This window comes from Drosophila grimshawi, unplaced genomic scaffold (genome assembly GCF_018153295.1).
Source record: "Drosophila grimshawi isolate 15287-2541.00 unplaced genomic scaffold, ASM1815329v1 contig_311, whole genome shotgun sequence".
Taxonomy (NCBI): domain Eukaryota; kingdom Metazoa; phylum Arthropoda; class Insecta; order Diptera; family Drosophilidae; genus Drosophila; species Drosophila grimshawi.
In genome coordinates this window covers 9516841-9532815 of record NW_025063098.1, presented here as the reverse complement: position 1 = coordinate 9532815, position 15975 = coordinate 9516841, and the positions used below count along the sequence as shown (strand labels likewise).

Below are 15975 nucleotides of genomic sequence, written 5' to 3'. Positions count from 1 at the left end.
ACTCTTATTGTGGTGCGTGGATTCATCAATCAGTCAGTTAACGTGTCAGTTAGCACAAACAGTTAGAATTAACAATATTATTGAATTGAATTGAAAAAAGGCCAAGGCAAAATATAACATAAATTTGAATTTTCTTTTCATATCATGTCAAGAATGTAAAAGGAGGTATTTGTAATACTGTTTAAGGTTATGGATACCTATGAATCCCTTCAATCTTGTTTTTTTGGTATTGACTAAATATTGTTCGCCTGTAATCTTAAGTCAAAGATTGTTGTGCGTCTAGCTAACTGTCGTCAGCTTTCTTTCCATCTATTTAATTGATTTACTGACAATAAAGTATATTATCAAAAAACCAGATTGCAATTCTAAATAATGAACACGTCCTTGAGCACTGTATAATGATGGTTTAAGATGCTTTATGTTTCTGCAAATTGCAATAACTATGAAATATGTTTGAAGTATTTGGGCTCATCAGAAGTTCCGCTTGCATTTATGGAAAATGTCATCAATAGTCATATTTGGATTTTTTCGACATTTTCCACAAATATAGTGAAATAAATTGTACAGCCAAAATTGTAATAAAAATCATTATTTTATTTTAAATATTTGCATTATTAGACTAAAGACTCCAAATAGCAATAGAAAAAATAGTAATGTGTTTTTCAAAATAGTGTAAATACACTTAAAGTATAAATTTATAGTAACTTTAACCTGAATTACATTTTTGCAAGCTTTTTCATCCGAACTTCTTTGCATTAAAATTACATTCTTTGATCCGTTGAGTTTTAAGGTGCTATTTCTGATAAGCTTTGTCTTTTGGGTTAGTACTAAGCAGGGACTCGGCACGAAGTGTCTAAAAAAAATAAATAAATAAAATAAATTGAATAGTCTCCTATAACCATCGACTTGGCTAGTTCTACGCCCTTGACAAAGTTTATGATACCCTGTATACCAATTAAACTGGTGCAGGGCATACAAATGAAACAGATACAACTTAATGCAATCAAAGTGAAAGTGAGAACACGCCAATAAATTAAACCCAATCAGAATCACTACCATATAGCGTATATACAACACATATATAGCTCATGGGTATAGAGATGACAACTACTTCGTTTGGCTTGGCCCTTGTAATTGGCTCTGGGTCTCGGAGTCTTGTCGATTCGCAAAATAAAAAATCGCAACACAGCGCGCGTAATTCAAATTAATTGCCGGCAATTGTGACTTATTTAAGCCAAAGGCGCCATTTAATGCGACCAACATGGATATGGATGCAACATGTTGCAATGTCACTGATAACTTAAACGGCGCGATCATTGCCAAGCAACTAGGTCTAAAAATTGGTGATGTGCGTGTGTGTATCGAAGCATGATGTAATTAAGTAATTTGCTTAAACGTTTTCCTGTTTCTACATAAATTGTTCATATGTATATAAGAGCGCAGTCTGTTGGGCAGTTGGCCATCAGCTGTGAAATATGCAGAGACCGAGACTGAATTTTGAAAAATTTTAAACACAACTTTGTAAAATTAGAAAACTTTTTGGGAATTTTTTGCTTGTCATGCTATTTGTCTTAAATCATTTTTTATATACAAATTCCAAATGGAAGTCCACCAAGTTGTAAATAATTGTATCTTATTTACCAAAGCATTTTAAAACATTTTGCCACATGTTGGCTTAAATATCTAAAACGTGTTAAGTTATGAAAAGAGAAAGACTTGGCTTTAAGGTATCTTCTAATCGATCTCTCTCGACTAGAGTATTTGTGCATTTATTAATTTTTTATTTATCCGCTGAACGTGAAAAATATTCTTAAGGGAAAACTCTTACTGCACTCGATATTCAATCTGCTCCAAGTGAATAATAGAAAGCCAATTTAATTGTTTGTTTACAAGTGAAAGTAAATATGTATGTATTTATGCAAATGTGGACTTGATGTCTTGACTCAGTTACTTATATCGATGATCGATTATATGTCCTGCAGACTGTCAAGTTGTGTGCACTCAAAAATTATGCTTTGAGTGTTTGCCAAATTGTTGTCTCTTCATTTATAATTGAATTTAGAGCTCTTTGTGGTGGCTGTGGGCGTCGCTTATCGCTTTTGGCTGGCCGGCAGCTGTGTGGCTTAATTGTTTGTAATTAAATAAAATTGTACAAGGTCGCTTACAAACTCACACACTGACATTGGGACTATGGACCATGGCTACCAATTTGTTTTAATATATAAAATATACATGTATGTAATGAAAACGCCGGCCGGCCGGCGAAATTATATTTGTTTTGTGTAGTACGCGTCTGAAAATTGATTCCTGCTCATTATTTCATTAAAAGCATTCCGAGCACTTGGTCACTCAGTCCACTGCCGGGACGGAGATGGAGACATGGCATCGTTCTCGTCGTCGTCGTTGACGTCGTCATTGTCGTCATCATGCTCTGTGATTTTTGCCTGCATTTTGATCTGATTTTATGAATGAAATTGTATCAATTGATTGTTTTGGTGCTGTTATCGTTGCCTTTTGATCGTCGATAATTAAGTCGGGGGTGTGTTGTCTTTTATTTTGTCTGTCTGTACATCTATGTACAAAAGTGCTTGCTAAATAGATTTGAGTTATTGGGAGTGGGTCAATCGCTGTTAGTGGCTTAATTAACAAATCAAATTGTCTAATGGAAATCAAATTGATTTGATTGAAGGAGGCGCTAGCCAATTAATTTTCAATTACATTCAAATCCAGCTGTAATTTTACAGTTACACTTTGATTTTAAATTCCAAACTTGCCTTAAGATCGAACTTTAGCATTTGACCTAAATACATACAAGAACAAAAAATATCCACAGTTTCTAAATATGCAGGATAGCCTCCAATTGTGAAATATATTTTTAATATTAAAATCATTAATCGTCATTAAAAAGTTATGAAATTTTAGATGCATTATGTGAGCGCTCAAAAAGTTGAATACAAACGATCAATTTAAAATTTATGTAGAATAAAAAGAATAACGCAAGAAAACAAAAACAAGAGCATCTAAATTCATTCATAAGCCATAGCTTTTTTTAAATTAATCATAAAATAACTGCTTGTCAAATACGTAAGTTAATGTTCAAGGATTTTGTTACTTAGATATCTTTTGGGCTCGCAAAACAAATCAGTAACTACAAACATACAATTGTGTGTATGTATTAACACAAGGCATATACATACATATATAATCATTTACTTATTTACATATACATTTACATACTTTCACACAGATATATATATATAGATACTTGTGTGTATGTAAATATGAATATGCGACATGAAATTCCAAAAATATGTACGCACTAGTCACAGACTGTGCACATGTACGCCAAGCGCAGGCTAGATGGCGAAGGAGAAGGAGAAGGTGGAGAAGGGGACGCGGATGACATGCGGGCAAGTTTTTCAATTGATCTTAACGAAGCTTAATTGCTTTCGCATGTATTGGTGTGTACATGTGACTCGAAAAACAAACAATAGGGATGCTCATTCGGAAAACAAACATCGATATTCCCTGCGATACGATACATCGTAATGTTTCTTACGTTTTGCTTCTTCTTTTTTTAAATTTGCAATCATTGATCTTGGGCTTATGCAGCTTGTGTTCATATTACAAATAATATAATTTTCAATGAATTAAGCAGTAATTGTGAGAAATATGGGCTATCTTAGGCCATCGAAATATTGCATAAGTTTGTAGACCGGAATGAAATTGCTGGCATCCAAGTTTCACTATAATTATTAAATCTTGTATTAGTAAAGTAGTTTGTTGCTGATAATTTTGTGTCCAAATATAAGGAACTTAGTAGTATGCATATCTTGTGAGTTTGCTTCGGATATATAAAAAAAAGAGTTTGTCAGACAAGAACTCATCTTTTGACCGATAGTTCCTATGGCAACAGAAGGATAGATATACATACATCATGTATATCAAGTTCCTTCAGGGTAGCTTAAAAACTGAGAGACTACTTTGCAAATAATCAGGCAGACACATGACCATTACTCTATAGACTCAGCTGCAAATCGAAAAAATATATTTTTTATGGAGTCGACTTCCTCAATGTGTTGTCAGCTTCACACAAATTATAATATTCTGACAGATTGTAGATAAATACAATAAAAACATATTTTAAAACAATTGTACAAAAATTATAGAAATTGGCTTGAGTAGCATTTTTCAAGAAGTTTTTCATGCTATTGTTGACTATTTCATAATTTTATATTGGTAAATAAATAAGCCATTACTTGACTGAGTCTTGAAATCGGACGAGCGAATGGACTTATTTTTTCTTTTGAAAAACTTCGCACTAAAAACTAATTTTAATGCTTGAATAACAAAATAATTAATATCTTTAGGAATAGTATATTTAGTCTACTGAAGACTGCAATCCGAGTCGTACTTGAAATCTGAACAATTTGTACATCATTCGTTTCGGCCATACTTTTTTGTCCACTTCCTTCTGAATGTTTCTGTATGCTGTACCCGATAGACCAGATAAACTTTGATCTAAAAAGTTATCTTATCCAAAAAGTTATGTTTGTTTAGCATTATCATTTTTCTTTTCTCAGGTTTTGAACAGATTCCTGTATTTATTGTCCGATTGATTTTAACTGTCAGGGTAAACAAATTAAATAGTACAAAATATTTGTATGAAAATCAGAAATGATTCTTTAAGAATTCGATTAAGTATTAGAAGATTTTTTAAGATATAAAAGTAAACTTGAGGAATAAGATTCATACTAAATATTATGTTTCACCCGACTTTAATAGCAAGAGCATTAATTTTCAGTATCACCAATCAAGTAAAACCAAAAAAAACTACACGGAAATTCATGCATTTCAAGAGAGTTAGGGTTTTTTTAAGTATCAATTTGTTTCATTTTCAATGGTAAATGTAGCGCTTGGCTGTTTAATCTTTGGACTTACGAATGTTTCACACTTTTCAACTTAAAACGATCGAATTTGCTAAGTAAATAACCAATGCATGTAAAAAACTAAATGATAACTAATGATGGAAACTTTTAAGGGGTTGATTGACAGACTGTGGCTAGTAAATAGCTGTGATCACATTCAGAATTCATTTAGCTTAAGCATTGGCAAAGTCAATGCCCTTCTGGATGTTCTTCTTCAGCTCGGGAATGGCGGCCTCCAGCAGCTTCTTCTCGTAGTCGTTGAGCTTGGGCAGTCCCAGGTTCTCCTGCAGGCCAGTCTTGCCCAGCACCAGCGGCGTGGAGAAGAACGTTGCCTCCGTAATGTTGGACTGCACGTATGAGCACTCGATGACGTTCTTATCGCCATTCAGACCCTTAAGCAGAGAGCCAGCAAAACGAGCGCCAGCATAGGCCATCGATAAGGTGGCAGATCCAGCTCCAGCCTTGGCCTTAACCACCTCAGTGCCGGCCTCCTGAATGCGTACGGTCAGCTTCTCAATAGCATCCTGGTTGCCTTTGAACTGAGGCTGGCTCTGCGACAGCACTGGCAGAATGGTGACGCCGGAGTGGCCGCCAATCACGGGAATCTGCACGCTCTGGGGATCAACGCCAAGGGAGTGGCCAATAAAGGCGCGAGCACGAACCACATCCAAAGTGGAGACACCAAACAGACGCTTGGGATCATACACGCCGGCCTGCAGCAAGACAGACAATTAGCGGCTTAATTTCTGATTGTTATTAGAGTACATACCTTCTTCAGAATCTCGGCAGCAATGGGCACACAGGTGTTAACGGGATTCGTGATGATGGCCACAAGTGCCTTGGGGCAGTTCTTGGCAATTGACTTGGAAATATCCCTAATGATGCCGGCATTCACATTGAAGAGATCATCGCGAGTCATGCCGGGCTTGCGGGGAACGCCAGCGGGGATGACAACAACATCGGATCCTATCAATTATAAAAGGGAATCATTAAAATTTTATTTAACATCAATTATTTTTTGTATTGCAAACCTTTTAAATATTTATATTATATATGAAAATTGATTGGAAACCTGATTTTATATGGAAAATAAATTTAAGTTCTAAATAACCAATTATTTAATATGTGATTTATCGATTTATTGTTGTAAGATTTGAACCTGTTAATTGCTAATACAATTATAAAATTTAGTTTGTATACATTAATAATTATTTATCACTAAAATACTACATGAGAAAAATATGTTATGCTAAAAATAATATGCATAACAACACATAAATACGGCTGTCATAATATAAGACAACTTTGATCTTTTGTATTATGGTTCAAATGCTGGCTACTGTTAAGAAATTATACAAAGCCTGCACTGATTACACACGACGTCTAAATGCCCAATAAACCGTAAACTGCCCCCTTATCAAACTATGCTCTTATCAGCGTAAATATATATACATGTATATATATATATATATATATATATATATATATATTAGTCTGTATATGCTTGACAATTTTTTGATTGTTTGCTTAATTATGTCTAAAAATGCAGATAGTCCCCAAATGCATCTCTGAAATTATGTCAGTATGGTAATTTTCCACTCGGTGTAAATAGTAACCTAACCTCACTTTCTGTATTCCACTTACCCTTAAGCGAATCGCCCATTTGATCGGCGCCCATGAAACCCACAGTCTTGCTCTGGGTATCGATGTGAGACAAATCGGCGGCCACTCCGGGCGTATGCACGATATCATACAGAGCCAGATCCGTAACCAAGGGATTCTGCTTGAGCAACAGCGACAGCGGCTGGCCAATGCCGCCGGAAGCGCCACATACGGTCACCTTGTAGTTGTTCTGCCGAAAAAAAATATATATTATTAATCAATATTAGTTTGTTATTTAAGCTGAAGTTTAAAATATCGTGGAATTGCTTTGAGTTTTTGGTAAGACTAAAAAATGCTGTTAAGATTTTTTGACTATTTGTCTCGTTACGTAAACATCTTGAACGAAAATTCTGCGGTTTTTCTGTTTTGCATGGTTTTACTCACCTGTTGGCTGACCGAAAAGTTGCGCACGCCTTGCAGTGCCAATTGTTTTGTTACTTGCTTCAACATTTTGTTTTTATTTTATTTTTGTTTTTAATAAAATGTCCCAAAATTCAATTTGCTAAACAATAAGCAGCTGCGCAGCTTGCAAAATCCCAATAGCTATTCGCGAAAAGCTTTCGGCCAACCCGGCGCAAGGTTAAATGCTGGGTAATCGTGTTGTTGGAATACGTGCTTGTGCTTTAACAGCTGATGGCGGCAGAAAGTGTGGTGCTGCCAACTTTTTTGACAACGAAGCGCGCGCGAAAGCTTTTGTTTACATTTAAGGTAATGCTTATATTTGATTTGTTTTGTTTTGTTCGATTAGACACATAAATTGTTCGTAACATATGCATTAATTAAAATTGCTGCAAACGCAGCTCAACCTGCAGCGCAATGCATGCCCGCCGCTCTTCCTTCAGCTCCATGCCGAGCATTTGCTTTTTGTGCTCCAGCAGCGCATTCTCCCGCGTATAATGCTCAATGATCCGTTCGTAGTCGCCTTCTTCGGGCAGTTGCTCTTGACTGGCGATTGCTGTTGCTTGCGGTTTCAGTGCTTCCTGTTCGTAGACTTGCTTCAAGCGGAAGATCTCATTGCGCTCGGTGATGATGCGCGTCTTGAGCTCGTTTTGCCAGCTCATTAGTTCATCGAATTCAATTTGCAGTCGCAACAACTCGTCACGTTGCGGATTTGTTTTGGGCAACAGCAAATAGCCCGTCTCCTTGTCTATGACTGAGGGTGGAGATGGCGAGGAATCTGTCGTAGGCATAGCCTCACCGAGCTGCTGAGCTGTCGCCTCGATTTGAGGGGGATTAGGCTTGGAATCGGTTGTATCCTCGCTGATATTGGCTGTGGGAACTGTTGGAACTGTGGCCACTGTTGGAACTGTTGTCTGAGGTTGTGCTTCTGGCTGGACTGATTGGGGTGGTGGTGGTGGTGCCGATGTGCTGCTCTCTACTTCGTCTACGGATTTCTCCTGCTTCTTTTCGCAGCTGCGCAATTTGCGTTTTAGCTGCGTAATAATCCGTTGGACCTCCCACAGCTGCTCCTCGCGCTTCTTATTGATGAAGCCCTCGTTCATCTCGTTGTGGATTTGGGACAGCAGACTATCCTGTTTGCGCAGCTCCATTTGTATCTCCTCCGGTTTATCCGGCAACTCGGGACTCGCAGACGTAAGTGGCGGAACATATCTGCAAGAATTGTGGAACGTTAGTTGGAAATCTGGAAAATGGATTGATGTGGATTGATCACTGCCTGCCTGCACGCAAAGATAACAAATCGCTGAAAACGATTGCGTGTACGCCGTATTAAACTCATGTCTATTATCCATCTGAGAGAGCAATCTCTCCGTCAGCACATCATGCGCAGCAGCTGTAATCTAATCTGTAAGCTGGTGCAATGTTTACTCACTTTATCAGTTTGATATCCGGGAACAGATGCGTGGCATGGTACATGAGCACGACCATTAAACGTTGTGACATCTGCAAATGCTGTCGGAGCAGCAGCGCCAATGATTGGGCATTGAATTTGTTGTAGCGACACTGCTGCACAGTTGAATCGAAGTGCAACATCAACCAGCCAAGGAGCGTTCGATTGCATTTCGGCAGCTGTTCGACCAACTGCTGCAGCTCCGTCTCTCGCTTGGTGACGCTGCGATTTCTGGACACCTCCTCGAAGCTGGTCAACAGATCTGTGGTCAGTATCGGCTCGGGTAGTTCACGCAAAAACAATATTAACAAAGTGCAGGCGGTGTGTGTGTCCATCTCGTCCATGTCGGCATCGTATTCGCGATTGTTGTACAGCCGCTTGAAGTGCGAAACGTTGTGTGGCTCCACCACGTAGATCGTTGGACAGCGCAGCGATTGCTCCTGTTGGAGGACATCAATGCAATCGCGTACGACCAACGGCAGATCGACGCCGTCGTGGCAACGCGAGCGCTCCGTGGCCAGACTGAGGGGAACACCAAAGATCGGGCAGCCAAGGGCGACGGCTTCGTCGTGTTCACTGGTGTCTTCTTGTTGGGTTTGCTTGCTCTTCTTATCCTTTTTGTCCTTCTTGTCTGTTTTGTCCTTTTTGTCCTTCTCTTTGCGCTCCTTTTCCTTCTTCTTCTGCTCCTTTTCATCGTGCTGGCGCTCCTTTTCTTTGTCCTTCTCCTTCTCTTTTGTCTTGAGTGCCTGCTCCTCTTCTACTCCTTTCGTTTCCTTTTCTTTGTCGCGCGATTTTTCACGCTTCTCCTTACTTTTAGAGCTGACGAACTTGAAAGTTTTCGACTTCTTCGACTTTGAGGGGCTTCTGAGTGAAGTAAGAAACCAGTTTGATACGTTATTTGTATTTGGATTTGATTGTTGTGCTTACTTTGTGTCAAGTTCCTCTTCGGGCGAACTTTCGCCATCTAGGGCTGCATATCCGCGATCTTTGCCCTTGTCCTTCTTATCCTTTCGTCGCCCAAGGAGCAGATCCTTTTTGCTGTGCTTGTCATAATCCCCTTCGCTAACTAATTGAAATTGATTTTTAATAAGCGCCCTTTTTGGTTGTAAGCCATATTTGGATCTACTTACAATCACTTTCCTCTTTGCTCTTCTTGGACTTGGTATCGGCTGCTTCGGATGCGTATAGGCCGGGAAACTCCTTCTCCTCCGGACTGTCGAATTCCATACTGTTGTGGCGACTTCCCACAAATAAATAATTAATATTAATCAAGTGTGTTTACGCCCCCGCAATCAATAAACAAAGCAGCCGATTCTTGAATCGAATCGATTCTTTTGAATGGAGCTGACAACTTGTCAGCAACGGTTGCAGGCAGGTCTGCAGCTCATAACTCGTGTACAATAGCTATGAGCAAATTAAAATTGGACTATCAATATATGTTAATATAATTTTTTTAATAAAAATTCATAAGTATACAAATGTTATAAAAAAAAAGACAATGTAATGTATTATCCGTCAGTCAGCTTCGTGAATTAAGCAATCTAGAATGTTTGAAAATATATTTGTTAGTTGCAGCTGGGTGAGCAGCGTACCATAAAGCAAAATATGCAAAAAGAGAAAAAGATTTGTTTACATCTTGCATCAAAAAAATATTGGTGTTGCAACGTTTTGTGTGATCGTTCGTTGTAACGTATATTAATTGCATTGAAAATCATAATGTCTGCATTGCGCTTGAGCCAAGTGGAACGCGACCATTTGGCGTTGCTGCAACGCCCGGCCAGCGATGTCCTCGAACTCTGTAAATCGGCATTCGATTATCTTGTGAACGGGCCCAACTTGGAGCGCTACGACTTGCTGGCCAAGAAGTGCGCCGGCGATGTGAGCAGCGTGATAGTGCAGCGGGCCGTGGAGGCCTTAATATCGCTGCTAATCCATGTAACCACAAAGACTGGCGAAACTGTTGACATACGTCAGACATTTCCCGATCTCAGCGACGATGTGATTGAGGTGCTCGAACAGTTCGTGAATAGTAAACACAGTTTTGTGGAGGGTTCGATTAAGTCGGCCAATATACGTGCCTATCGGCTGGTCAATCTCGATTGGCGATTGGAGGTGCGCACAGCGTCCCGCTGTCTTCTACAGCAATCGAATGTGGTGATAACAATGAAGCTCTATTTGCACACCGAGCCAAAGAGCGAGAATCGCGAGCTGCTCGAAACGGATGTGTCCAAGCGGACCGAGAAGGAGCTTAGCGCCATGCAGGAGGATGAGCGACGACATCGCAAGGATTTGCTGGTGCAAACGGATGTCAGCAGCCTGGTGCACATCATTAAATCGCTCGAGGATGCCCTGGCCGAGTCGAAGACGCGTCGCATTAAAAACATTGTCGATGCCATACACTAAATAATATTAACCTTTTAGTTTTTTAGTCATGATATTAACTATATTTTAAGCTGGACCAATTTATTGCAATTACAACTAACTTAAATCTAAGGCCAGTTATCCTTTATTCTCTTGTTGTGGAACTCATTCGGATGCTGCCAAGGCCTCAAGTGCAGCCGCCTTTAGGGCCACCTTCTTTTTCTGGCGATTCTCGCGCTTCTCCTCCGGCGTCTTTCGGAGCGCTTTCACGCGACGCGTTTGAATGGAGCCCGTCTGTTGTTTGCCCATGTGGACGCGACCCTTTGTATTGCCCAGGGGATCGGTGCTGATGTTCTTCTTCTTGGTTACTCGCAGTTGCTTGGGCTGCTTTCTTGCCAGCTTGTATAGATCCTCTGATGCAATTTTGGTGCGACGAACTGAAAAATCAGCCGATGGTCCAATCTCTTCCAGTTCAATGCGCGGCGTCTTTTGACCCGACTTCTTTAGCAGTATTTTGTAGGAACGCATCAGAACACTCATGTCGTTTGTGACGGTGAAGCTGAGCACATGCTCCACACCCTGCAGCCGTATGGACTCGACCTTCTCCCGCTGAAACATGTCGATGAACATGCTGCGCAAGCGTCGTAATTCCTCCGTTTGGGCCCACTTGGGACCATTGAATACCAAACAGGGCTTCACACAAGCACCAATTTTATCGTTCTTGAACTCGGCGATGGACTGATATCGCTTAATCCCAAGCTCAAACATATCCAGCACCTCGTTCTCGAAGATGCGACCAATGAGAATGTTGTCAGGACGCTTTTTAGACGTTGATCCAAATGTAAACAGCGCCGTATCATTTTTCATAGTCAAACTAAAAACAAAATGGAGACAATTGTCGGATTCGGATTGTGTTAAATTTTAAATGACAATTCACTTACAACTCCAAGGAGGAGGGATCATCGAAGGGTGTAATGTCGTTCTTGCGATGTAGAATCTTAACCAGTGGCTTTTTCAGTTGCTGCAGATCCCTCATGCACAATTTCACATTTCCACTGCATTTGCGTCCGTCCACAAATAACATGCTGCGAGCCGACTCGATGAGCTGCGGCTCGCGGGCCAGCAGAACTTTCTTGCCCTTACGGGTTTTTGGTTTTCTGCAGATCAAGAAATTACAGTTATCTGCAAGGTATTCGGCAATTGTAAGAAACATACCTGATGCGTAAGAGCGACATGCTTAATTTATTGTTATTTTTATTAACTTAATTCACGCACGTGTAGCCGCCGTTCAGTCAATGCCAACTGTTTGCAATTTGACGATGCTTGCAAACATAAACGCAGGTTGGCAGCGCCGTGTCAGCTGCTCGTTGTTTATTGTGAATAATTATTGTGAATTGATGTGCAGCTCATCTGTTGCATGTCGCGCTCTAGCTTTCATCAAATTTTAATTAAAATGTTATAAATATGTTGTTACGGAATAGTCAAAACCAAGTACAATTGTTGGTACGTAGTTGTTTCCATGTTACGCGCAGTCTGACAACGCTAAAGAAGACGGCCGTCAAAGAGCCAAAATCAAAGCCTGCAAACAGTTCAGAATTGCCAACCACGGATGACTCCTTGAATCCCAACTATTTGGCGCGAACGCTTGGTGAGAGATTAAAACAAAAACAATAGAAGAAAGAATACCTAATATATGTAACTTGTTCAGGCAGTAGCTATCGCACTTGGGCCGCCGCTCTTGAGAAACATCCCGAACTGAAAACGATCAAGCGAAAAGATTTACTCAATTCGTATGACACATTGAAGTCATTGAAATATAGTGTGGATGATATTGTTAAAAAGCCGATGATCATTTACTATGGCGCCACAACGCTATCCAATCGCCACAGTGTGCTCGTCGAGTGTGGATTCGAGAATGTCACCATACAAACCTTATTCAAATATGTTACAGTTATCAACAAGCCGATTGGTGTGCTGAAGGCCCACCGCTTTATACCATACGATATGAATGTGCCTCAGCGTCTGATTGAATACTTCACGAGTGTCAAGGTGCACCACGAGAACGTCGATGAGGGCGTCACCTTAAAGGCATTGCGCCAATCGATGCTCAATGTGTATCTGCGTGAACGCCTACAAATGGACGATGCGGATCTGCAGAAGCTGTGGCGCGTCTATTCCCGTGTACGTCATAAGAGCTTTCGCTCCATCGAGGATACGATCGAATTGCTGACCAATGTGTTTAAATTTTCGGAGGAGCGGCTGCGAAAGAATTGTTTCCTCCTGTACGCAGATGCAGACAATTTGCGCCGCATTCTTCAAGAAATACCCACAATCAATGGCCAAGATATACGCGACATTGGACATCGTAGACCAAAGATCTTGATGTCCACCTGTGATGGTCTGAAGCAAACGCTGCAGCATGTCCGCTCTTTTGGGATCAGCGAGGATGCGGTCTTACGCTGTCTCGAAGTGCTTACTCTGGGGCCAGATACGGTGCTGGAGCGCCTTCGCGATCTAAATGAAATCGAGCAGTTTCAGGCGCTAGGCAGCAATCCGCGTGTACTCCGCTTGGTGCACTACCAGAACAAGGCTCGTCTGCGACTCGACTATTTAAATCAGCTAAAAGTCCGCTGCGCCTCATTGCACATTCTCTCCTGTGGCTCTGAAGCATTTGCCAAGTGAGTGGATCTATTAATTTATTCAACTAAAATGAATAAGAATATGTTCAACTTATTTTATTTTACTTTAATAGATTTGCCCGCGATGGCTCGGATCGAACAAAGGGTCGCGACATTGTTGTCTATCTGAGTAATATGCTTCTAAAAGATGAGCAGATGCTGCGCAATTTGCTATCACGTCATCCCAACTGGTGTCACATACCCGTACTGCATGTCAAGCAGTGTCTGGAATACTTACTTAGCAAAAGATTTAAGCTTGAGGAGATTTTCAATAACATACACCTTTTACTGTATCCAATGTGAGTAGAAATGCCTGCTTCTTTTATTAATAAGCTTGTTTAAAGCTATATTTTCTGCATCGTAGCAAACGCATTGAGGAAAAATTGTTGCTGCTGCAAGCGACTGAGGCCATGGAAGAGCTTCAACTGCCAGTCTCCGATGTGCATCAATTAAGCAACAATGAGATTTTAACGCTCATTTTGTATCTCATCGAATCTGAGTTTCATTTTACGGGCGATGGCATTTGGACGGAGCAGCATACACATCACGTAGAGAATTTCAATAATCTTTTACCTGACTTTCCTGAGAGTCTCAACAAAGTCTACAAATATGGAGTTAAACCGTCAGATAAACTGTCCGCGCAGCATTTATGAAGAACTGAATCAATTGTAAATTGTAGTTGGAAATATGATGATCGCCTAATCCGCATGTTGTATAAAACTGTTGATTTTTCATGATTTTTGTGTTCTTTGAAGACAAGTAAAAAATATACAGAGTGCTATATTTGGATTCCCAAAAACTTTTAAAATTGTTAAAGTTTAAGCGATTTGTATACAATGCATAACACATTAATATTAGTGTGCAAGAGTCGACCGCTTTTCGATTCCAAACACAATCACAAAATTCTTAAAAATCGGTTCACTGCGACACACACCTACAGCTCGATTGTATACATGACGACATGACATATAGAAAAGTGAACATTGTAAAAATACTTATTTCATAATTAAGACTTAAGTGTGCTTATTTTAATCACATTGCTCAGACTCGTGACTTCTGGCACCTTGCGCCAAAGCATCGATCGGTGGCGCCTTCTCATCGTGGCTCGTTTCACTTTGCTCCTCAGTTTTGTCTGCCGGTGGCGTCTGCTTATAGCAACTTGATCCCTTTTGCTCCAAAACATAGGACTCTGGCTGCTCCTCATCGTGCCGCACTATAAATGAATCGTATTTAAGGGATACATGTTTGGTTTTCTCTATCACTTCCTGGTAGGCGGCAGTCAATGGCTTTTGCACAGCCTCCTGATATTTATAATCGTCATCCTACAATAAAAATGAATTATTTAGATTATGTATTATTGCAGTAGTTATTGTTCATACCAAGTCGTAGCTGAGATCCGCATCATATTCGCATGTGTGGGCCACAAAAGGCAGGCAGACGACATCTTCACCTTGCTTTCCTGTGGTGTTTTTCAGTGCTTCTTCGGGTATGTTGTACCATTCCGTAATTAAATTGCATGGCACATGTCCAGCCGGCAGACTGAACTGGCGGGCTACCACAAATGCTTCAATGCTTGAGTTACGGGATGCGGATGGCTTGAAGACGCACACATCCTTAAAGAATCGTTGCAGCTGCAAGTACACTTTGCTGGTATTCGCTGCCCGGTACACTTTACCCATAAAGGAGCCGCCCTCCTCGAGAATGTAGGTCGCAATGCTCAAGGCGGATAAGAGCAGCTGCGCCTGCATATAGGCATCCCAATCGTGACTACCAGTGACATCGGGAGCGCCATCGCTGACAACCAATTGCGCCTTTTTGCCGCCAAAAAACTCAATAATTGCATCTGCTGTTGACTCTTTGGTAATGTCGGCGCGCAACTGTGTGACACCATCAATGGGTGCCATGCCCTGCGTATCCACTGCGATGATCTTCACTTTCTCTCGTTCCTCGACAGTTCGCGGCTCGTACATGCGCCTTGATAGCACCTGGGACCAGCCGCCAGGTGCAGCACATAAATCAACGGCCCGTTCGACACCTGTGTATCAAATATCAAATATGTAGTCATGATAGGATCACATTTGAGATTTAAAAATATTTTACCCTCCAATAAATTAAACGTTTCATCAGCTTGTAGCAGTTTGAAGGCACTTCTTGCGCGCCATCCCTGTTCCTTGGCTAATCGATAAAATATATCCCGCTTATCCTTTGAAGTTTTGCCCATTTTTCAATGTTGCGTATATTGTGGATTTTAAATGCTCTTTTAAATTCAGATCGGTGAAAATTTGCCGGTTGTTTACGTATCTCACTTATTTCGGCACGAGGAACTCAATTCCGATAGTTTGCAGACGGCAGTGCCTGAACTGAGTAACGAGAGACGATTCGATAACAGTCTGATGTGATAATTGAGGACTATCGGCGACAAAATAAAATAAATATCGAGTACTCTATTTTAACGTGCAGTTTTTTTTAAACTATAGCGGCTTAAATACACAACGTA

The 15975-nt window shown here is 40.5% G+C and overlaps 6 protein-coding genes across 6 annotated transcripts; 2 read left to right on the top strand and 4 right to left on the bottom strand.

The window, feature by feature from the left end:
- Nucleotides 1-4894: 4894 nt before the first annotated feature.
- LOC6563870 (malate dehydrogenase, mitochondrial) lies at nt 4895-7178 on the bottom strand. Its single transcript, XM_001989835.3, has 4 exons — nt 6975-7178; nt 6573-6780; nt 5698-5894; nt 4895-5641 (listed from the first exon to the last, which is right to left on the bottom strand). Exons 1-4 carry the CDS (start codon nt 7038-7040, stop codon nt 5102-5104), a joined length of 1011 nt encoding a protein of 336 aa, XP_001989871.1. The 5' UTR covers nt 7041-7178; the 3' UTR covers nt 4895-5101.
- Nucleotides 7179-7234: 56 nt separating this feature from the next.
- On the bottom strand, nt 7235-9793 carry LOC6563871 (ralA-binding protein 1). Its single transcript, XM_032737491.2, has 4 exons — nt 9570-9793; nt 9367-9505; nt 8422-9303; nt 7235-8201 (listed from the first exon to the last, which is right to left on the bottom strand). The coding sequence occupies exons 1-4, from the start codon at nt 9664-9666 to the stop codon at nt 7370-7372; spliced, it is 1950 nt and encodes a 649-aa protein (XP_032593382.1). The 5' UTR covers nt 9667-9793; the 3' UTR covers nt 7235-7369.
- A 218-nt stretch (nt 9794-10011) lies between these two features.
- Nucleotides 10012-10921, top strand: LOC6563872 (COMM domain-containing protein 2). The gene has a single exon (XM_001989837.3). The coding sequence runs from the start codon at nt 10156-10158 to the stop codon at nt 10840-10842; it is 687 nt and encodes a 228-aa protein (XP_001989873.1). The 5' UTR covers nt 10012-10155; the 3' UTR covers nt 10843-10921.
- Nucleotides 10866-12099, bottom strand: LOC6563295 (ribosome production factor 2 homolog). The gene is made up of 3 exons (XM_001989838.2): nt 12016-12099; nt 11742-11957; nt 10866-11674 (listed from the first exon to the last, which is right to left on the bottom strand). Exons 1-3 carry the CDS (start codon nt 12033-12035, stop codon nt 10966-10968), a joined length of 945 nt encoding a protein of 314 aa, XP_001989874.1. The 5' UTR covers nt 12036-12099; the 3' UTR covers nt 10866-10965.
- A 79-nt stretch (nt 12100-12178) lies between these two features.
- Nucleotides 12179-14828, top strand: LOC6563296 (transcription termination factor 5, mitochondrial). The gene is made up of 4 exons (XM_001989839.3): nt 12179-12448; nt 12509-13478; nt 13553-13777; nt 13843-14828. The coding sequence occupies exons 1-4, from the start codon at nt 12265-12267 to the stop codon at nt 14129-14131; spliced, it is 1668 nt and encodes a 555-aa protein (XP_001989875.1). The 5' UTR covers nt 12179-12264; the 3' UTR covers nt 14132-14828.
- Nucleotides 14490-15802, bottom strand: LOC6563297 (putative tRNA (cytidine(32)/guanosine(34)-2'-O)-methyltransferase 2). The gene is made up of 3 exons (XM_001989840.3): nt 15579-15802; nt 14858-15513; nt 14490-14800 (listed from the first exon to the last, which is right to left on the bottom strand). Exons 1-3 carry the CDS (start codon nt 15697-15699, stop codon nt 14507-14509), a joined length of 1071 nt encoding a protein of 356 aa, XP_001989876.1. The 5' UTR covers nt 15700-15802; the 3' UTR covers nt 14490-14506.
- Between the last annotated feature and the right edge of the window lie 173 nt (nt 15803-15975).

Bases quoted from the DNA above. Each gene is read 5' to 3' on its own strand.
- LOC6563297 (XM_001989840.3), bottom strand. From the start codon at position 15,699: ATGGGCAAAACTTCAAAGGATAAGCGGGATATATTTTATCGATTAGCC. The intron at 15,514-15,578 runs GTAAAATATTTT...TTTGATACACAG, and splicing joins AACGTTTAATTTATTGGAGG to GTGTCGAACGGGCCGTTGAT. The intron at 14,801-14,857 runs GTATGAACAATA...TTTTTATTGTAG, and splicing joins CGGATCTCAGCTACGACTTG to GATGACGATTATAAATATCA.
- LOC6563871 (XM_032737491.2), bottom strand. From the start codon at position 9,666: ATGGAATTCGACAGTCCGGAGGAGAAGGAGTTTCCCGGCCTATACGCA. The intron at 9,304-9,366 runs GTAAGCACAACA...TACTTCACTCAG, and splicing joins GAAGAGGAACTTGACACAAA to AAGCCCCTCAAAGTCGAAGA. The intron at 8,202-8,421 runs GTGAGTAAACAT...CAATTCTTGCAG, and splicing joins CCGGATATCAAACTGATAAA to ATATGTTCCGCCACTTACGT.
- LOC6563870 (XM_001989835.3), bottom strand. From the start codon at position 7,040: ATGTTGAAGCAAGTAACAAAACAATTGGCACTGCAAGGCGTGCGCAAC. The intron at 6,781-6,974 runs GTGAGTAAAACC...TTTTTTCGGCAG, and splicing joins ACTTTTCGGTCAGCCAACAG to AACAACTACAAGGTGACCGT. The intron at 5,642-5,697 runs GTATGTACTCTA...GTCTTGCTGCAG, and splicing joins CTGCCGAGATTCTGAAGAAG to GCCGGCGTGTATGATCCCAA.
- LOC6563872 (XM_001989837.3), top strand. From the start codon at position 10,156: ATGTCTGCATTGCGCTTGAGCCAAGTGGAACGCGACCATTTGGCGTTG.
- LOC6563295 (XM_001989838.2), bottom strand. From the start codon at position 12,035: ATGTCGCTCTTACGCATCAG. The intron at 11,958-12,015 runs GTATGTTTCTTA...CTTGATCTGCAG, and splicing joins ATGTCGCTCTTACGCATCAG to AAAACCAAAAACCCGTAAGG. The intron at 11,675-11,741 runs GTAAGTGAATTG...TTTTGTTTTTAG, and splicing joins GATCCCTCCTCCTTGGAGTT to TTTGACTATGAAAAATGATA.
- LOC6563296 (XM_001989839.3), top strand. From the start codon at position 12,265: ATGTTGTTACGGAATAGTCAAAACCAAGTACAATTGTTGGTACGTAGT. The intron at 12,449-12,508 runs GTGAGAGATTAA...TAACTTGTTCAG, and splicing joins CTATTTGGCGCGAACGCTTG to GCAGTAGCTATCGCACTTGG. The intron at 13,479-13,552 runs GTGAGTGGATCT...TTACTTTAATAG, and splicing joins GGCTCTGAAGCATTTGCCAA to ATTTGCCCGCGATGGCTCGG.